The sequence below is a fragment of the Entelurus aequoreus genome, linkage group LG22 (assembly GCF_033978785.1).
Source record: "Entelurus aequoreus isolate RoL-2023_Sb linkage group LG22, RoL_Eaeq_v1.1, whole genome shotgun sequence".
Lineage (NCBI taxonomy): Eukaryota > Metazoa > Chordata > Actinopteri > Syngnathiformes > Syngnathidae > Entelurus > Entelurus aequoreus.
In genome coordinates, this window is record NC_084752.1 from 9,904,842 (window position 1) to 9,927,967 (window position 23,126).

At 38.2% G+C, this 23,126-nt stretch overlaps 1 protein-coding gene across 1 annotated transcript; it reads right to left on the minus strand.

The window, feature by feature from the left end:
* Positions 1-292: 292 nt before the first annotated feature.
* sirt7 (sirtuin 7) lies at positions 293-23,104 on the minus strand. Its single transcript, XM_062032899.1, has 10 exons — positions 22,332-23,104; positions 22,115-22,252; positions 17,644-17,748; positions 17,446-17,516; positions 17,298-17,370; positions 17,104-17,202; positions 13,135-13,371; positions 11,805-11,885; positions 6,576-6,682; positions 293-4,756 (listed from the first exon to the last, which is right to left on the minus strand). The coding sequence occupies exons 1-10, from the start codon at positions 22,434-22,436 to the stop codon at positions 4,546-4,548; spliced, it is 1,227 nt and encodes a 408-aa protein (XP_061888883.1). The 5' UTR covers positions 22,437-23,104; the 3' UTR covers positions 293-4,545.
* Between the last annotated feature and the right edge of the window lie 22 nt (positions 23,105-23,126).

Genomic DNA, 23,126 nt, shown 5'->3' on the forward strand with positions numbered 1-23,126 from the left:
GATATCGGCAAAAAGCCATTATCCGACATCCCTAATTTGGAGGTACCGTATTTTTCGGACTATAAGTCGCAGTTTTTTTCATAGTTTGGCCGGGGGTGCGACTTATACTCAGGAGCGACTTATGTGTGAAATTATTAACACATTACTGTAAAATATCAAATAATATTATTCAGCTCATTCACGTAAGAGACTAGACGTATAAGATTTCATGGGATTTAGCGATTAGGAGTGACAGATTGTTTGGTAAACGTATAGCATGTTCTATATGTTATAGTTATTTGAATGACTCTTACCATAATAAATTACGTTAACATACCAGGCACGTTCTCAGTTGGTAATTTATGCCTCATATAACGTACACTTATTCAGCCTGTTGTTCACTATTCTTTATTTATTTTAAATTGCCTTTCAAATGTCTATTCTTGGTGTTGGGTTTTATCAAATCAATTTCCCCCAAAAATGCAACTTATACTCCAGTGCGACTTATATGTGTTTTTTTCCTTCTTTATTATGCATTTTCGGCAGGTGCGATTTATACTCCGAAAAATACGGTAATCCTCCTTTTCATTGTCCCATTTAAAGCAGTTCCATTGGTAGCAAAACAGGCCCAGAGCATAATACTACCACCACCAAGCTTGACGGTGGGAATGGTGTTCCTGGGATTAAAGGCCTCAGCTTTTCTCCTCCAAACATGTTGCTGGGTATTGTGGCCAAACAGCTAAATTTTTGTTTCATCTGACATCACACGGACAAAGATAAGACCTAATGGAGGAAAGTTCTGTGGTCAGATGAAACAAAAACTGAGCTGTAAGGACAATGACCCTAGACACACATCAAAAGTGGTAAAGGCATACTTGCCAACCCTCCCGATTTTCCCGGGAGACTCCCGAATTTCAGTGCCCCACCCGAAAATCTCCGGGGGCAACCATTCTCCCGAATTTCCACCCGGACAACAGTATTGGGGGCGTGCCTTAAAGGCACTGCCTTTAGCGTCCTCTACAACCTGTCGTCACGCCCGCTTTTTCTCCAAACAAACAGCGTGCCGGCCCTGACACATAATATATGCGGCTTTTCTCACACACACAATCGAATGCAACGCATTCTTGATCAACAGCCATACAGGTCACACTGAGGGTGGCCGTATAAACAACTTTAACACTGTTACAAATATGCGCCACACTGTGAACCCACACCAAACAAGAATGACAAACACATTTCGGCAGAACATCCGCACCGTAACACAACATAAACACAACAGAACAAATACCCAGAATACTTTGCAGCACTAACTCTTCCGGGACGCTACAATATGCACCACCCGCTACCGCCAAACACAGCACATTTCATCATACTATCAATTATAACTTTGGCTAGACACATTTCTGCGTATAAAAAAGTAGTATAGTAGTGAGTCCTCATGTCCACCACAGAGGACATCTTACCATTTGTATGGATAAATGATGTATATGAAGATGTATACTGTCATAATTGGAGGTACTGTTGATGACAAATGATAACTTTGTGCATACATTAAAGTATTTTTTTATCATTTCTTTATTGTGAAGCAGAATAATTTTAGCAAATATGTTTACTAATAATACTGTACACAAATACAAAAAATAATAGCAGCTCCATATGCTTACTTTGGCCCCTTATAACCTTTGACACGTGCACAATGCTGTCACCTTCCTGAGACACAATATTTGACATTTGGACATCGGTAAACATTCTGTAAGCAAAAACAATTGTCATTAGAAATCAAATGTAAACGTTTCAGTACGAATAAACACGTGTTTATTACAAATAAACACGTGTTTATTACAAAATAAACAGTACAGCAAACATCTCAGCGACAGAGTAAAGAAGTTGGCATTCATATGAGAGTACAGGAAGTAATATGTACTGGACTACTATATAGTGTACTGTCTACTACATGATCAAATGAGAACTTCTAGCACAACAAATATTACAAAAAAACATCCAAAAGAAGATGGAGCTGCCAATTACAGTAGAACACGATTATGTCAAAGCCCCCTGGCACTGACTGAAGCACTTGTAAACGTAACTGAAAAGGAAAGTGAAAGCATTCATTGCTTGGACATTTACTGAGGAAAAAGTGATATTTAAAATGATGGTGCGGTTTATAAGTATCATACAAACCCCAAAACCAGTGAAGTTAGCACGTTGTATAAATCATGAATAAAAACAGAATACAATGATTAGCAAATCCTTTACAACCTATATTCAATTGAATAGACTGCAAAGACAAGATACTGAACGTTCGAACTGGAAAACTTTATTTTTTGCAAATATTAGCTCATTTGGAATTTGATGCCTGCAACATGTTTCAAAAAAGCTGGCACAAGTAGCAGAAAAAGACTGAGAAAGCTCATCAAACACTTATTTGGAACATCCCAGAGGTGAACAGGCTAATTGGGAACCGGTGGGTGCCATGATTGGGTATAAAAGCAGCTTCCATGAAATGCTCAGTCATTCACAAACAAGGATGGGGCGAGGGTCACCACTTTGTCAACAAATGCATGGGCAAATTGTTGAACAGTTTAAGAACAACATTTCTCAACGAGCTATTGCAAGGAATTTAGGGATTTCCCCATCTACGGTCCGTAATATCATCAAAAGGTTCAGAGAATCTGGAGAAATCACTGCACGTAAGCGATGATATTACAGATATTCGATCCCTCAGGTGGTACTGCATCGAAAAGCGACATCAGTGTGTAAAGGATATCACCACATGGGCTCAGGAACACTTCAGAAAACCACTGTCAGTAACTACAGTTTGTTGATACATCTGTAAGTGCAAGTTAAAACTCTAGTATGCAAAGCGAAAGTCATTTATCAACAACACCCAGAAACGCCGCCGGCTTCGCTGGGCCCGAGTTCATCTAAGATGGACTGATGCAAAGTGGAAAAGTGTTCTGTGGTCTGACGAGTCCACATTTCAAATTGTTTTTGAAAACTGTGGACGTCGTGTCCTCCGGACCAAAGAGGAAAAGAACCATCAGGATTGTTATAGGCACAAAGTTCAAAAGCCAGCATCTGAGATGGTATGGGGGTGTATTAGTGCCCTACACATCTGTGAAGGCACCATTAATGCTGAAAGGTACATACAGGTTTAGGAGCAACATATGTTGCCATCCAAGCAACGTTATCATGGACGCCCCTGCTTATTTCAGCAAGGCAGTGCCAAGCCACGTGTTACAACAGCGTGGCTTCATAGTAAAAGAATGTGGGTACTAGACTGGCCTGCCAGTAGTCCAGACCTGTCTCCCATTGAAAATTTGTCGCGCATTATGAAGCCTAAAATACCACAACGGAGACCCCCGGACTGTTGAACAACTGAAGATGTACATCAAGCAAGAATGGGAAATAATTCCACCTGAAAAGCTTCAAAAATTGGTCTCCTCAGTTCCCAAACGTTTACTTAGTGTTGTTAAAAGGAAAGGCCATGTAACACACTGGTAAAAATGCCTCTGTGCCAACCTTTTTGCAATGTGTTCTGCCAGGAAATTCTAAGTTAAAGATTATTCGCAAAAACAAATTACGTTTCTCAGTTCCAACATTAAATAACTTGTCTTTGCAGTCCATTCAATTGAATATAAGTTGAAAAGGATTTACAAATCATTGTATTGTTTTTATTTACGAATTACACAACGTGCCAACTTCACTGGTTTTGTACTGTATATGGAATATTAATGAGTTATTTTAACCATTGTGACATTGTATGACATGTGATCATATTAATTTTCATAAAATAATCGCAATGATTTTCAGAAAAACATCATTCATATTCAACCAAATATTAGTGGTGTATGCGGTATGCATAAATAACTGAGCTTATTCTAACAGTTAATAAACTTGTGTAGATGTTACGATTGAATGTTATGAAAAAGGACATTGTGTGTGTTAGTCAACGTGTTGGTGTCATGATTGAATGTTATGAAAATGAATATCATACACTCGCAAAATTGCGTAGACGTCATTAATGAATGTGTTATGAAAATGAATAGGATAGTCATGATTGTGTAGAAGATACTAAATGTTGTGAAAATGACACGAGTGTACATAAACGTGTTTAGAATGCTATTAAAACGAGTATCATTTTAATGAGGTGTACATTCATTTGTGTAGAAGATATCAAATGTTATAAAAATGAATAGTTATGAAGAATGTAAACTTGTGTAGAATATGTTATTAAATATGAAGCGTCTACATAGTGAACTTGTTTACAAAGTTGTTAAATATGTTATGAAAATGAATATTCATGGAGAGTGTTTGTAAACGTGTTTAGATGTTGTTACAACAAACATTTATAAAGAGTGTAAACTTCTTTGGATATAAAATATGTTCTAATAATGAATATGATATTCATGATGAGTGTCCATAAACTTTGTGATCACTCAAACAAAATGTTTTGTTTGCTTTATGAAAAGTTAGAAAATCAGAAAGTATAATATTTCTTCACATGGTAAACGAGAAGACACGAGCACCTCAGCTTGAAGGATAATTCGTCTTCATGTTTTATCTTCACGCAGTTTTTTTCTTTTTCCTTCCTTTGCCGTAACCTCGTCCAAACCAGCCGCCACAAACCTGCTGGCTTTCTGACGGCTGCTGCAGGTCACTGAAGGGGTCGATGATGTCATCGATGACATCATGACGAGCGATGAGCGCACGCGTGTGACTGTGCTGCTCGTCGGGGTGAAGGGGCGTGGCCAAGCTGAAGATGGGGTCGTCCACCCTGAACACACAATTATGCTATCAGTGCTACTTTGTCGAGCTCGGGGATCGCTCCTAGTCGGTCCTTGGAGATTTTTCAAAAATGTATGATGATGGAAAAAGATGGGGGGAAAAATATATATATTTTGTTTTAATATGGATTCTGTAGGAGGACAAATATGACACAAACCTTCCTAATCGTTAGAAATCCCGCTGTTTAATATTTAGCGAGCGCCGTTTTGTCCTACTAATTTTGGCGGTCCTTGAACTCAACATAGTTTGTTTGCAAAAAAGCAATTGACTCAGAGGACAACACTGCCATTTAGAATGATAGAGGTCAAAATTACTGGGATTGAATATTATTTGACCTGCAGGGACGTGAGCACACTTTGAGAAAAAAAAAGGAAAATTAAGAAAAAGAGGAAAATGTCTATCAGCACAAAGTGCTGCCACATAAACCCCGAAAGAACATTTTGAAAATTACGACTACATTTCCTGGATGTTTTTCTACACTATATTTTACCTTGAGATTAATGTTCATTTACCAACCTCTTTTCACTGTCTTGACACTTACATGTCCCATGTAATGTACCATATAATTTTTTTGTTTGAGTGGATACTTTACTAACAGTATCATGAATTAAGATGTAATGTAAAATTCTACAACATGTATGCAAAGAACTCAGAAAACGTTTCCCATTTGGAAACTCTATCCTGTAGCCACGCCCCCTTTGGTGATATACTCCCTGTCTTGTTACTGTTTACAATATGTCACATCAAAACTATACCTTCTGGCTGGCTACTAATACATACTCTAGAAAAACAACTGGTTTGTAAAAAACAGTGATTGGATTGTAATCATCCAAATATAATTAGCAGCAAAGTGGACCGTAGTCAGCGTTGTGGCTCGGGGAGCGAACGGTGGCGGCAACAAGTAAGCAAGCTAACTAGCGAGCTTGTTTCGGTGCTCCTGATCGTCTCCCCGTCCAGCAACTCAGTGCAGCGTTTAGGCAAGAAGAACAACAAGTGCTGAGCTGAGGCGAGCGTTCAACAAATTTTGTTTAGATCGTATTTTTATTGATATTTCATTTTTATTGTCATATTGTTGCCGCTTTTTGGATGGTTATTTGGAGGGCTTTATTGGCGGAACAGAGGACCTCTCGTTGACTCCATTGTAAGTGGCGTTAGAATGCAATAAACAAAAAACATGTGTTCTTGTCTCTTATTAAGATTGTGAATTATAAGCAAAATTCCCCTTTAATTATAACAATGTGAAAAAAGTTATTATAAAATGTACAGTAATATTTTGATCATTTCTAAATGTCACAAAAAAAATAATAATTGCAAATATCAAATATTAAACACTTTGATCAATCTAAACTGTCATGAAACAGAAATGTAAAAAATTTAGTTTTATCATATACTGTATATACAGTAATTTTGCATCATTCTCAACTGTCATAAAATAAAAATGTAAAAAAAAGTATTTATTTACAGTAATAGTTGATCATTCCTCACAGTCATACAAGTGTAAAAACAAGTTATGTAATATTAGGAAGTAAGATTAATAAAAAAAAGTTTTAATTTGGTAATGAATATAAAACTTTATATTTACAAACCTGAAAACACAACAAAACACTTCTTTACCTTTAAGGTGTGTCCTGCTAAGGAGTATTAAGATACTTAATACTTGAAAAATGTCTTATTTTGCAGTATTTCATGTCGTGTTTTCTTCGGTGTAGAATGAGTCCACTGACAACTCATGTGATGCATTGGAGTTTTTTTTAGAATATTTTTCCCCCCTCATATTTCATATTTGTATGATTTGATTATGCACGTACCTGACATAAACTGGGATGTGAATATGAAGTTCTTTCATTAGGAGATTCATTACATCATCACACTTAGCATGAATCTTCAGCACGGCCAGATCGTCTTTTGGTGTCCACTTAACGACAAGCACAATTATCAATTATTATTATTATTGATGCTATAGCACAGGGGTGTCCAAATTTTTTCCACCAAGAAAAAACAATAATGAAAACTTCAAAACATGCGAAAATAGACACTGAATACTAGACGACAAAACTTTATGTCAGTTTTTTTGCAGGGCTGTTGCTCTGAATTCTGGGCCCCCTGAGAGAGTATTGGTGTGGGCCTCTCCACCCCATTCATTCCCACCTTAAATGTTCTTGTTCTTTAGCGTTTTGACGGTGTAATACATCCAATTTGTTTCCCATTTTACGATTAACCACCTAACAAGTCAGAGTATTATTATGTAAATTATGTATTATTAGTTGTCATTAAGGTTTTTTGTATATAGGCAATTCAAATGTCCCAATAATAACACATTTTACATGACCACATTGAACACATCATGATAACAAAGCTGACCTTTGTCAGATGCTCATAATTATTCATTATCGTCACTCTGTTCAATCTGCCCACAGCTGATAATCCATGCCGGAGCTGTTCTAAAGTCCTGGCTAAACAAGTTCTTATCTTCCTGCATGCGCACACTCAAGCTTCCAAAAATCTGGAGAAGAGCAGTAGTGGTCGCCATCTCAAAGCCGATGAAGCCACCAGAGGATCCAAAGAGTTATAGACCCATCTCTGTTTTGTGTATCCCTTTCAAAATCCTGCAGAGACTGATCTATGCTCGTGTCGAACCTATTATCGATCCACTGCTCCCTCAAGAGCAAGCTGGATTTCGGCGCGGAAGATCAACCGTGGATCAAGTTACTCTACTGCAGGGTTGGGCAATTAATTTTTACCGGGGGCCGCATGAGCAACCCGAGCACTGCTGGAGGGCCACTTCGACAATATTTTAATTAAATTTTGCACAATATTATTTTTGATATATACCGTAAGATAAATAATAATAATAATAATAATTAATAATAATAGTAATACTTCAACATAGTGTGTGTAACAGCATTCCATGACTAATATAAATAAATTAACATTAATAATAAATGACAGTAAAATAAGCACACGTATGACTGAGGAGTCATAGTGTAACTTTGTGTGGTGTTTGAGTTGTCCGACTTTTTGTGTGGCCATAAACGCACCAGTGGTTTAGTGCTATGCGTGTTGGTGACAGATGACAAGTTGGTTTTGGCCTGGTTTGTACGGCAGAAAATGACTATTTTTTCGAGATAGAATTGTTTTACTCATGTTTTTGGTGTGGTTATGTCCGAATATAAACAGTTTTGCTCAATAAAGTGATCGATATAATTCCTGTCCTCTAAGCACCTCGATAGACGTTACAATAATTGAACGGTGTTCAATTGAACGGCGTTGACAAACACCATTAGGGCCGCTTGTTGTCACTGTCACTCAAAGTTGCATTGCAAAATTACATAGAATAAATATGTTTATTTTGTTTAGAATTCAGATGGGATTTGATTTGGTGCGCGGCATATATTTGCTGTGCGCAGCGGACGCTTGAGCAGTGCGCAATTGCGCAGGCACGCACCTTAGAGGGAACATTGCTTGGCAGTCCATGTCTTGTGGAAAACGCGTCATCAACTTTTCTCTTTTTAGCGTCTCGGGTGTAAACCGTGCATCACTTGTCGCTGCATGTGCACCTTCACTCGCAGGTTACACACGGACACACGCCCATAAATAATACTTTTCAAAATAAAAGCAGCACAGTTGTATTGCGCGCACGGCATAGATGTTTTTTCAACTTTATTGTGTAATTTGTGATTGCAGCTGTTCACATTGACCCACAATCACGCACACGCATACGTCCACACGGAAGTAATACAAATAACGATTTTTAAAACAAAAGCAGCACCGTTGTATTGCACACTCGACATAGATACTTTTTAAAATTTATTTTGTAATTTATAATTGGCCTCACGCGGGCCGGACAGGGACGCACAAAGGGCCGGATGTGGCCCGTGGGCCGCAGAATGCCCAGGTCTGCTCTACTGACTCAAGAAATTGGGGACAGCTTCTCGGCCAATAATAAAGCAGGTGCTGTGTTTGTTGATCTTACAGCAGCCTATGATACCGTGGCCTTACCTGCAAGCTTTTGCGCCTACTGCTGGAGTCCAAAACGGCAATTTCACCCTTACAACTGGCCCAAAAGCAGGTTGCGAACAGTCCTGGCTCCCCTTATTTAACATCACACATATAATCTGCCAGTAACTACTGCCAAAAAGTTTGCATATGTAGACGACTTGGCAATTATGCATTGTGCAAAAAACTGGCAGGAGTTACAGGAGTCTCTTAGCCAGGACATGGCGACCTTATCCACTTATCTCCAGAAATGGAAGTTGAAGCTCAGTGTAACCAAAACGGTGACGGCAGCCTTCCACCTTTTACAACAGGGAGGCACAACGTGAGCTTCACATCACTGTTGATGGACGTCCTCTACCCTTTTCTGCCAAACCAACATATCTCGGCATTAAGTTGGAGAGGGCACTCACTGCACAAAAAACAAACGACCGGCTGGATCGAGCTGGGGTGCTGGTGGTGTTACACTTCGTACAGCCACCCTTTCTCTGGTCCACTTTGCCGCTGATTACTGCACACCTGCTTGGTGTCATAGTGCTCACACTATTCTCATAGATAAGCCGATTAACGATGCTTTGCATTTAGTGACTGGATGCCTGCGTTCCACACCAACGGACAATCTTTCCATCTTAGCAGGTATTCAACCATCTGAGCTTCGTCGCAAGAGAGCCACACTGTCTCTAGCACGCCGAGAACTGGAGAGTGGGCACCTTCTTCGTGACCGACTTCTGTCTCCTCCTCTTGAGAGGACACCTGCGGCTTATATCGAGACACCCATTTGTCCCTGCTGGATTGGAATTGCTAAATGACTTTCACCAGTCAAACGGCAGTGTGGCAAACTGGGCGGACTACAAATGAAACATGGAATGGCGGGGAAACTCTTCCAGACTCCTTAATTACATCCCTGAGGCCAGTACATCACCACTGGGAATATGCTTTCCCAGGCCTGCATGGTCCAGGCTTAATCGCATTTGTACTGGCGTCGGCCTCTTCCGCTCAACTATGTGCAAATGTGATATGGTTTTATCTGCAGCATGTGAGTGTGGTGCAGAGGAGCAGACTGCAGACCACATCATAACATCCTGTCCCATATACCGCCGTCTTAATAGGAATTGGGATCTGGCAGCTGTGGACAAGCGCTTGCCCGGCTGTATAGTGGTTACACCTCTAATCGACATCTTTATTCAAACGAAGAAGAAGATCCTGTTACAATAATCGTCTGACTCATTTCGAGTTTTTCAGGAAACACTTCAAACTTCACACACTTGATAAAGGCTATACAGCCATCCTTAAGGGGCTAAAATCACATGATCTGATCAGTTGAGGATGTAGGTCATTTTAACATAAGTGGCCAGCATCAGCTTATTTGGGCAAAAAAACTATGACAAAAAATGACTTAGGCGATTATTTTAACACTGTGACGTTATGAGCATCTGACAAAGGTCATTATTTAGTTACTCAGTATGCATTAAGTAATTTATAATGATTTAGTATGCAGCCTCTGATGGGCGCATACTAGAGCACTGTCTGACAGTGATATATGTAAATGGTAAATGGGTTATACTTGTATAGCGCTTTTCTACCTTCAAGGTACTCAAAGGGCTTTGACACTATTTCACATTCACACACACATTCACACACTGACGGTGGGAGATGCCATGCAAGGCCCTAACCACGACCCATCAGGAGCAAGGGTGAAGTGTCTTGCTCAAGGACACAACGGACGTGACTAAGTTGGTAGAAGGTGGGGATCAAACAAGTAACCCTCAGGTTGCTGGCACGGCCACTGTCCCAACTGCGCCACGCCATCCCCGAATGAAACAGACATGCACAGTCACACCGTTGCTCTACAAATTTTTCTGAACTGGTGACTTGTGCAGACTGTAGCGCAGCCAGATGACAGCTAACATAGGCTCTAGAGTCCAGCCTCCACCCAGTCAAAAGATAATCCATCCATCCATTTTGGGGTCGCCGGAGCCTATCTCAGCTGCATTCGGGCGGAAGGCGGGGTACACCCTGAACAAGTCGCCAGCCACCTCATCGCAGGCCGAACACAGAAGACAGACAACATTCACACACTAGAACAATAGGCACAATTCCAAAAAAAGTGCAGTTGCCCTTTAAATGAGAAACAATAAACGTTAAAAGTATATCAAACAAACTTTTGCAACTTGTGCATTCTTCGGCTCTGCTCATTGTACTGGAGTGTGTGCTACTTTTGTCGTCGTCTTTCATAAAATCTTGCACTCTTCCGCCATTCTTGATTACCTCTCGAGGAACTCTGAAAAAGCGTTTATCCTTTTTGCAATTTAAAGGGTTCGTACAGCCGTAAACAAGGCAAGCATAGGGCATTTCTCTTCCAAAAAACCTAAATGGCGCCACCCATAGAGAATGGACGCTGACTTGACCACCACGCGTATTCAATGAGCCGGACATGACGTCATTGTGAATCCAAGCAATAAATAGTTAGGTGTTTATTTTGTTTCGAGTTTCGGCTGGATTTCGCATGACACGGGAGCAGTGCACATTAGTGCAGGCGCGCACCTTAGAGAGAACATTGGTATGGACCAAACCATTTTTTAAGAAGGGGCCAAGGGGGTTATTGAAATTATTACAATTTGAATATTGTATGACTTGTGGCTTTGTTTTCATTTGGATTCATTCGTATGAATATACATATTAGTTTAGTGTATGCATAATCATTTTGTCGTAGAGGTTACAGGGGTCTGTATGTGGCCCTCGCGGGCTGTGGGCCCTTAGAATTGTTATCACATTTCTCCCCTATACGACGGCCCTGGATTTGTGTTAAAGATGACAAAGCATGTGATTATTACTTATTAGTATAAACACTCCTGTTTTTTTCTCATTATGTTTTGTTTTTGTTTCATTTTATTTATTTATTCTATATACACAATATGTGGCGGGCCAACAAAACCACAGCTGCTGGCTGCATATGACCCCCGGACCGCACTTTGGACACCCCTGCTATAGAAGCATCATCAGTTCATTACAGGACAACTTTATCAAATGACAAATGCAAGTACCTGGAGGTTAATGATGTACAGTTTTGGTCTTTTGTCTGCTGGTCTGTTCATGCACCACAAACAAGCGTACTTTTTCAACACCTGTACACAAAAAAATTGAAGTCAGTTGTGTCATAGGCCTCAATTGTTTTAAATAAGCACATTTAACATACATTCTGTAATCATCAATTGTTTTAATAAAATCAGCAAAGTCAACATACAATTTTTTTAATCTCCAATTGTTTTAAATAAGCAAATTTAACATACTTTTTATTGCCAATTGTTTTAAAATAAGCACAACAAACATTTTCTATCTTCAATTGCTTTAAAAAAACAAATCCAACATACAACTTTTTGGTTTTAAATAAGCAATTTTAACATACATTTTTTTATCTCTAATTGTTTTTGAATAAGCAAATTTAATATTTTTTTTAATCTCCAATTGTTTTTAAATAAGCAAATTTAACATGAGTTTTTTTTATCTCCAATTGCTTGTAAAAACACATTTAACATGATTTTAAAAAAATCTTTTGTTGTTTAAATAAGCAAATTTGACAAGATTTTAAAAAAATGTGTAATTATTCTAAAAAAAAGCAAATTTAACATACTTTTTTTTATCGCCAATTGCTTTAAAATAAGCACAACAAACATTTTCTATCTCCAGTTGTTTGAAAAAAAAATCCAACTTACATTTTTTTAGTTTTAAACAAGCAATTTTAACATGAATTTTTTTTAATCTCTAATTGTTTTTAAATAAGCAAATTTAACATGCATTTTTTTTATCTCCATTGTTTGTAAAAACAATGGATTTGTAAAAACAATTTTTTTTAATCTCTAATTGTTTTTGAATAAGCACATTTTATATATATTTTTTTATCTCCAATTGTTTTTAAATAAGCAAATTTAACATACATTTTTTATTATCACCAATTGTTTGTAAAAACAGATTTAACATGATTTATTTGATCTCCTGTTTAAATAAGCAAATTTAACATGCATTTTCTTCATCTCCAATTGTTTGTAAAAACACATAAAACATTATTTTTTTTCTCCTGTTTGAATAAGCAAATTTAACAATATGTTTTTAATATTGTAATTATTTTCAAATAAGCACATTTTTAATATTTAAAAAAAATCTGCTATAGTTTGAAATAAGCAAAGGAAACACAAGTGTAGGGAAATAACCTGATGGAACGTATGCTCATGTGGGTTAGTCCTATGTGCTACTTTGTGTGACACCCATTCAACTATAAAATAGAATGTATTTTAGTAGATAACATTTTGTATCCTTTCCAAGGTAGCATACTGTGATATACAAGTACACAACTTCATATAAGTATTGTAGTAGCACCTTCAAACTGGATCCTAAGCAAAGGATCACGTCTGCCATCTTGGCTGCCTCTGCAGCTGCTTTCCAGTTGAGAGGAGTTTCCAGAGTTCCTCGCTCTCCAAAGTGCACGATGGAGTCCCTGAGCTCCTTGCCACAATGGGAGCACCTGCGACCCGTGCCGTGACGGTGCAGTGAAGTCCGTTCCGTCACGTCAAACAGACGCACGTACTCCCTGACTGGAGAACAGTGTGTACACACCTGCAGGACAGATCAATGTTATTAAGTCAAACATAATACAGTGGAACATCAATTTACAAACCAATTGGCTGGGTTCGTAAATAGAAAAGTTCGTACAGTAAAGCCAATTTCTCCATCAGAAACAATGTAAACATGACTAATGGGCTCCAGCTTTGACAAAAGTCCACGTTTTAGTAAAGGTTTGTACACTTTGACACAATCTAAAGTGCTATAAAATACTGTATATCAAACAAACATAACAAGGGGGTGATGGATCAACTATCTCTTTATCAACAAGCCAAAACAACAACAACAGCGACAAGCTGAACCATCTTGTAGTCTCTTTGGTGCCCTCACAAACGATCTGAAAGCGCAAAAATCCTTAACTTTAACAACCATACTGTTACAATAATAAAGGTGAAAAAAGTAAAATCTACTTTATCTTGTTGTCTGCAAATGTGAAGCTGACTGGAGCAGACACGAGAGAGAAGGATGGCTTGGGTTCCGCTAGTGCCTTCTCCTCTACTGTGGCATCTTTTTCCAGAAAAGTTCGGTCTCTTCACAATTACAAAACTTGCTGTGGTACGAAGCCTGCTTCGTCAATTATTACATACTACTTGCTAGTGCCTCTGATCTCCTCCCAAAAAGTCAGTGTTTTTTTGTTTTTTTAACTCCACAGCGATTACCACCTTCTTTCCACGCCGGTCTTTTTGGGACTCATATGGAGTTAGAAAAATAGACCAAACTTGTCAAAAGACCAAAAAACACAGTAAAGGCACACATGCTGAAGCAATGAGTAGTGACATGAAAGGCTCCACCCTCCCCAAAATGGCTGCGCGCTCCGGCACAAAATGGCTTCCAGCTTGACATGAAAAGAATGAATGAATGAAGCGTTTGTACACAGAGACATGGTTTGCACACGGAGGCAGATTAGGCTCCATCTAATGGTTCATAAACGGAAAAATTCGCAAAAAGAGAGGTTTGTAAATTGAGGCTGCACTGTATGACGTCTTGTCTTGTGGCTGCCAACGCAGATTCAACACATTATAGACAAACAAGAAGAATATTCTTTAATGTAAGTTAAAATGTTGGATTTTGACAAAAGTTATTACATAGTTGTTAAAATCGTACATCACAAAGACAAAAAATAGTGATATCGTTTCTGAGCTAGTCCATCGTAACATAAAAATGTTATTATAGAGTTGTTAAGATAATCTATCACCACTAAACCTTTGAAATTCTCTCCCATCTATATTGCTAAATGTTAAAATTAAACATTTGACCACCAAGTGAAAACAGGAAGTGCATCTATAGCTCACACGCTTGCAACCCAACGATTCATTTTCATTCTTTAGACCAGTGTTTTTCAACCTTTTTTGAGCCAAGGCACATTTTTTGCATTGAAAAAATCTGGAGGCACACCACCAGCAGAAATCATTAAAAAACGAAACTCAGTTGACAGTAAAAAGTCGTTGTCACAATTGTTGGATATGACTTTAAACCATAACCAACCATGCATCAATATAGCTCTTGTCTCAAAGTAGGTGTACTATCACGGCCTGTCACATCAGGCCGTGACTTATTTTGAGTTTTTTGCTGTTTTCCTGTGTGTAGTGTTTTAGTTCTTGTCTTGCGCTCCTATTTTGGTGGCTTTTTCTCTTTTTTTGGTATTTTCCTGTAGCAGTTTCATGTCTTCCTTTGAGCGATATTTCTCACATCTACTTTGTTTTAGCAATCAAAAATATTTCAGTTGTTTTTATCCTTCTTTGTGGGGACATTGTTGATTGTCATGTCATGTTCGGATGTACATTGTGGACGCCGTCTTTGCTCCACAGTAAGTCTTTGCTGTCGTCCAGCATTCTGTTTTTGTTTACTTTGTAGCCAGTTCAGTTTTAGTTTTGTTCTGCATAGCCATCCCTAAGCCTCAATGCCTTTTCTTAGGGGCACTCACCTTTTGTTTATTTTTGGTTTAAGCATTAGATACCATTTTACCTGCACACTGCCGCCCGCTGTTTCCGACATCTACAAAGCAATTAGCTAAGGGCTGCCACCTACTGATATGGAAGAGTATTACAGGGTTACTCTGCCTAGCTCTAGATAGCACCGACACTCAACAACAACACATAATTTGCAGACTATAATTACTGGTTTGCAAAAAATATTTTTAACCCAAATAGGTGAAACTAGATAATATCCCACGGCACACCAGACTGTACCTCACGGCACAGTGGTTGAAAAACACTGCTTTAGACGTCAAATCAATACCTTTAAAGGATGCATACGAGCAAGCACACAAAGAAGACTTAAAAGGGAAACTGCACTTTTTGGGGGAATTTTGCATATCATTCACAGTCATTATGAACGACATGACGACGGATGAATTGTATTTTTTAAATGCGTTCAAAAGTCTGCTAACAATGGAGCATATGGGAGCCGTTCAATTCTGCTTATAAAGCCCCATTAGGGTTTTATATACATGATGGAAGTACACTACCGTTCAAAAGTTTGGGGTCACCCAAACAATTTTGTGGAATAGCCTTCATTTCTAAGAACAAGAATAGACTGTCGAGTTTCAGAAAAAAATTCTCTTTTTCTGGCCATTTTGAGCATTTAATTGACCCCACAAATGTGATGCTCCAGAAACTCAATCTGCTCAAAGGAAGGTCAGTTTTGTAGCTTCTGTAACGAGCTATACTGTCTTCAGATGTGTGAACATGATTGCACAAGGGTTTTCTAATCATCAATTAGCCTTCTGAGCCAATGAGCAAACACATTGTACCATTAGAACACTGGAGTGATAGTTGCTGGAAATGGGCCTCTATACACCTATGTAGATATTGCACCAAAAACCAGACATTTGCAGCTAGAATAGTCATTTACCACATTAGCAATAAATAGTGTATTTCTTTAAAGTTAAGACTAGTTTAAAGTTATCTTCATTGAAAAGTACAGTGTTTTTCCTTCAAAAATAAGGACATTTCAATGTGACCCCAAACTTTTGAACGGTAGTGTATATACTGTGTGTAATGTAGTAACGTGTACAAAAACGCATCACGTTTGCTTTTTTTTTTCTTCATCACTGATTTCTGCTCATTGCAGACTTCATGAGAACCAACAAATATGTTAAAACATCTCTTACTGTATAAGGTCTGCTGTCATGAGGATGCCGACTGCTAGGATGTATATATATTCCCGTTAGGTGAAGAATGTATCATAATCTTCACAAAGAAACAGGTCGGGGGGGAACAAGCGCTTTTCATGTCGTCCTCACCAGTTCCAGGTCCTAAATTGGCTGTCAAAAGTGTATCAACTTGTCGGATTACCTACCCAGACGTCTCATGTCCAGGTGAGATGCATGATTTATGATCTACAATAAACTAACAGAGAGCAGCGAAGCCAGAAAGCAACAGAGCACTCCACGTAAACATGGGAAGACACGGAAGTGATCACGGCGCCACTATAAATAGTTGGTCTGCGTTAGCGCTTATAATAACAATATCACTAATACTTGGTTAATATTGAAGTCATGAAATGTAAATGGAGTATTGTTGGCGGTTTTTAAATGGTTATTTATTAGACTATACGGGCGGAATAGTGGAGCTCCCATTGGCTCCTCTGTAAGCTGACTTTTTTTAATATTTAGAATACATTTAACAAAATCCATCCCTCGTCATGTCTTTCATAATGATTGTGAACAACAGACACATTTCCCAAAAAAGTGCAGTTCCCCTTTAACAGATGTTTATGTGTTACCTCAACGAACATGTTTCCATGAAGCTCAGACAGCGCATGCCTGGGAAGACCACTACGTAGATGAAGACCATCACAGTTTTGTGACACAACATGCTTCACCTTTACAAACACACAGGAATACATAATATTATCATTACTACACGTGTACACACAATGATATAGTATTATTATGTAATATTAACATCATAACATACTAGCATGTCTTGATAGAGCATCTTTATACACATGTGCGTGAGCGTGGGTTCTGCTTTACTCAGGTCTGAAGAGCTGTTTGTAAAGAGACACAAACTAAGATATGGATGTAGATTTAACATACGTAGATTTAACATACACCTGACTCGCCTGAAAACACGACCCTTCTGCAGTTGAGTCCAAACACCATTAGGACCTCGGTAGTCAGGGATGGATGCTGCCTAAAATATGAAGACAATATTAGCACTTGGAGATTTATTTGCAAAGTAAACTACATTACAAATAGGAAAAGTATGATTAATCATATGACTGTTGGGTTAAAGGAAGCATTGCGTATTTTGTGCTTACTGTACTGATTCCAGCACCCGTGTAAACAACCAAATGTTTTGCTTGTTGCACGGCCATCGCCAGCTGCCTCACCTTCCTCTTCAGCTCATCTGCATCGTCAAACACCTGCAAATACAATCATTTCATGTATTTCTGACTTAATCTCTTTTATTAAGTGTCTAGAGCAGAGGTGGCCACACTTTTTCTGCAGGCGAGCTACTTTTCAATTGACCAAGTCGAGGGGATCTACCTCATTCGTATATATAATTTATATTTATTAATTTATTAAAGAGGCGTTTTTTGTTAACAAGTTAAAGGTGTTTAATGATAATACAAGCATGTTTAACATATAGATTCATTTCTTTTAACGTAATGGTGTGGCTATGTATGTGTATAGTGTGCATATGTACCGTATTTTTCGGAGTATAAGTCGCTCCGGAGTATAAGTCGCACCGGCCGAAAATGCATAATAAAGAAGGAAAAAACATATATAAGTCGCATTTTTTGGGGAAATTTATTTGATAAAACCCAACATTTGAAAGGCCATTTAAAATAAATAAAGAATAGTGAACAACAGGCTGAATAAGTGTACGTTATATGAGGCATAAATAACCAACTGAGAACGTGCCTGGTATGTTAACGTAACATATTATGGTAAGAGTCATTCAAATAACTATAACATATAGAACATGCTATACGTTTACCAAATAATCTGTCACTCCTAATCGCTAAATCCCATGAAATCTTATACGTCTAGTCTCTTACGTGAATGAGCTAAATAATATTATTTGATATTTTACGGTAATGTGTTAATAATTTTACACATAAGTCGCTCCTGAGTATAAGTCGCACCCCCGGCCAAACTATGAAAAAAACTGCAACTTATAGTCCGAAAAATACGGTATGTATATACTGTATCTATAATTTATGTATATACATGTTCATTAAGTTTGTACATAGAGTGAACAGGTAGTTCTAGCTCAGAGTAATTTATGATTTAAAGAAAAGGGGTGGGATTAAATAAGTGTAAACTTCTTCTCACTCCTTTTCAAGTATGTAAAAAAAAAAAAAAAAGAAAAAAAAGAAAGTCCAATGCTCATTTGTTTTCGTTTTTTATTCTCCATTGCTTTCATTTAGTTATAATGGCTGTTAAGGCTATAGCATTGTATTGGATCAGGCTTGCTCTTGTTTTTATGCATATTTGACATAAAAATATATCGATCAATCAATCAATCGATTCATGAAGACAAGAATATAAGTTGGTGTATTACCTAATTCTGATGACTTGCATTGATTGGAATCAGACAGTAGTGCTGATAACACCCTCACTTTCATATGGAGGAGAAAAAAAGTCCTCCTTTCTGTCCAGTACCCCATGAAAGTGGTTGGTTTTTGGCATCTTATTTGTCCAGCTTCCATACTCCTTTTTATACAATTTACAAGAAATACATTGGCGGCAACCTCCGTAGCTTGCTAGCTTGTGAACGCTAGCTTTCTGTGACTCTTATTTTGTTAGCGCAGGCAGGATGAAGCAGGGCTTTTATTGTGAAGATCGGAACTGTGCAGTCGGTCTTTAGAGTTTTGACAGCGGGTACGGTGTGACAGTCTGTTGAAATAAAAAGTGTTTCTCGCCTTCCTGTCGGTCATTTTTTTCTTAACAATGAGCTCGCAGCAGCCAGCGTCATGTCACAAGACCCTCGGGTGCCGTGAATGTCAATCAAGTGACGAAAGTGACGTCTTGGTGAAGATTGATGATCGCTCATTTTTAGGTCTATTCTTTTAATGCCTGGCTGGCGATCGACTGACACACCCTCCGCCATCGACGGGTAGCTCGCAATCGACGTAATGGGCGCCCCTGGTCTACATTAATAGTGTCCAAAGTCTGACTCGAGATTATTTGCAGCTCCTTTGTTAATGCTTTTTAAAATAACATGGCACAATAATATTGGCTGCATCACAACATTACCAAGCAGGATTAGAGCATATTCAAGAATGAATTCAATAAAAAATTGCAAATCAAACATTATAAAAAACATAGCTGTCCGTCTTCTACTTTAAACCTCAGGAGTGCCTTGTACCCCTAGTCCAGGGGTCAGCAACCCGCGGCTCTTTAGCGCCGCCCTAGTGGCTCCCTGGACTTCTTTCAGAGATGTGTGAAAATGGAAAAAGAAGAAGAAAAAAAAAAATTTTTTGTTTTAATATATTTTCTGTCAAACATGACACAAACCTTCCTAACTCTTAGAAATCTTACTTGTTATACTAAACATGCTTCACTGATGAGAGTATTTGGCAAGCACTGTTTTGTCCTACTAATTTCAGTGATTCTTGAACTCATCGTAGTTTGTTTACATGTACAACTTTCTCCGATGCTGCCACAGAAAGACGTATTTTATGCCACTCCTTTGTCTCATTTTGTCCACCAAACATTTTATGCTGTGCGTGAATGCAGAGAGGTGAGCTTTGTTGATGTTATTGATTTGCTGGAGTGCTAATCAGGCATATTTGGTCAGTGCATGACTGCAAGCTAATCCATGCTAACATGCTATTTAGGCTAACTGCATGTACATCATGCCTCGTTTGTAGATATATTTGAGCTCATCTAATTTCCTTCACTTGTATCCTCTGTGTATTTGATTTATATTTGCATGTCTCATGACACATTATCTGTATGTAATATTGGCTGCATTTCTCATTGTTTGTGTGCCATGTTGTTCCAGACCACAGTAAACGTTACAATCTTTGCAAGTTGGGTAATAAATCCAATAGAAGAAGACAGCCTGCCGTTTCTTTTAACTTGAACACACACATCTATACCTTTGGCCATTCTAAGACAGTCATTTCCAGGAGTTATCTCACCCTAACGAAGCCTTCGTTTTACTTATGTTTTCCAATGTTGCAAACATGTGTAGAATAAATATTAAATTCAACATTTCTGTCAACGAAGAGTTGCGTCAGCCTTTGATAGTAGGCTAATATAGCTAATATAGACACATCACATCATTTTCCTGAGGGAACTCTCCTGAAGGAATCAATCAAGTACTATCTATCTATCTATCTATCTATCATGTGTTGCCTTCATCATAACACTTATATAAGACTTTTAAAGTCATTTTGATAGTAGGCCAATATAGCTAATATAGACACTTACATCGTGTGTTGACTTCATTATAACACTTATCTAGGGCTTTTAATTTTTTGCGGCTCCAGACAGATATTTTTTTTTGTATTTTTGGTCCAATATGGCTCTTTCAACATTTTGGGTTGCCGACCCCTGACCTAGTCTATGCTGGCGCAGCATATGTGGCATGATGTTGGCAAAGAATGATGGCATGATAGGTGGTAAAACATGTTAGATGGCAAAGCACTATAGGTGGAAAACCATGTTGTGCAGCATGACAGCTTTATAGGTGGTGCAGCATGATAGTGCGATAGGTAGCACACCAAAAGTGGCACACCATGGTAGGATGATAGGTTAGATAGCATGATAACATCATAGGTTGCAAACCATGATATGTGGTGCTGCATAATATGTGGTAAAGCATGACAGCATGATAGGTAGCACAGTATGATAGGTAGTAGTACAGCATGGTAAGATGATAGGTGACATAGCATGATAAGTGGCACAGCAGGGTAGCATTATAACTGGAAAAGCCTAATTGGTGGCATAGTATGATAGGTGACAAAGTATGACAATACTTTGTAAACACGTGTGTGTTATCCTTACATATTTAAACACAACATTGTTGTTGTCCTTTACATATGTAAACACAACATTGTTGTTGTCCTTACATATGTCAACACAACATTGTTGTTGTCCTTACATATGTCAACACAACATTGTTGTTGTCCTTTACATATGTAAACACAACATTGTTGTTGTCCTTACATATGTAAACACAACATTGTTGTTGTCCTTACATATGTAAACAAAACATTGTTGTTGTCCTTACATATGTAAACACAACATTGTTGTTGTCCTAAACACAACATTGTTGTTGTCCTTACATATGTAAACAAAACATTGTTGTTGTCCTTACATATGTAAACACACCATTGTTGTTGTCCTTACATATGTAAACACAACATTGTTGTTGTCCTTACATATGTAAACACAACGTGTGTGTTGTCCTTACATATGTAAACACAACGTGTGTGTTGTCCTTACATATGTAAACACAACATTGTTGTTGTCCTTACATATGTAAACACAACGTGTGTGTTGTCCTTACATATGTAAACACAACATTGTTGTTGTCCTTACATATGTAAATAAAACATTGTTGTTGTCCTTACATATGTAAAAACACCATTGTTGTTGTCCTTACATATGTAAACACAACATTGTTGTTGTCCTAACATATGTAAACACAACATTGTTGTTGTCCTAACATATGTAAACACAACATTATTGTTGTTCTAACATATGTAAACACAACATTTCCAGACATGGAGGTTAGGAAGAGATGAGCTAAAAAGGTTGGTATTGACTGACCTCCTCTTGTTTTCTCTTGAGTTCATTTCTGCGCGTTTGTCTTTTAATAAGTTCGTCGACAAGGTTTCTGTGCAAAAGAAGAACAGAAGCTTCCTCCTCCGATCTTTCAGCCTCCGTTTTCTTCAGAATGCGACCCACCTGCGGCACACAACACAGCTAGCACGACGCTACAATACATCACATGCTTCTCTTAGCTAGCTCTTGTCTGTTATCTTACCAGTCGAAAGACTTCCCTGTCACTTTCTCGTTGGAGTATCTTCGCTTTTTCTAAAGCTTTTTTCTCCGTTCGAGAAGAAACAGCGAGGTTTGTCTGGTGAGCCATCCCGTTGTCAGCATCTAAGACTCGGGTTCCCTTTTCAAAACAAAGCTCCTTTCGTCTTCTTCTTCTAGTTTTCGGGTGGGTTGCAGCCCTGACTCAGAAGGTGAACACCGCCACCTACTGTACAGGAGAATATAGCGTGTGGAGTCGTTATTGTCTGATCTTAGTCATGAGGCATTGAACCACATGTTTTGACACAAGACTCCACCTGCTGGCCAAATGTTTAATTACAAACAGCTGCATCTTAACCACATCATGAAATGTTGCATCTATGAGGGCCTCTTGGAATGAATCACAATGAATGTTTTTGCTAAGTAAATCAACAAAGTATAATAACATGTGTTATATATTGTGTGTTTGTGTTTTGCCAACATGGTAGAATCACATGATAGGGCACCTTGAATAATCTTTCTGTCACATTGAGGAAATGGCATAAAGAGGAAGATGACATGATAATGTCACTTGGACAACATTATACAGAACAGAGGAGATTTAGTTTATTTTTATTTTGGTTTTAGGAGTTGTTTTTTTATTGACAAAACCTCTCCATTATCCAGCTATTGATTTCTAGTAGCTGGTTAAAAAGAAAAAATACAGAATGCTTTACTTTAATACATGTAAAGTGTAAAGTGGCTACCATCCCTCTCACTGCTTTCCTCTGACAAATAGTTTTCCTTGCCATTTTGGTGCGGC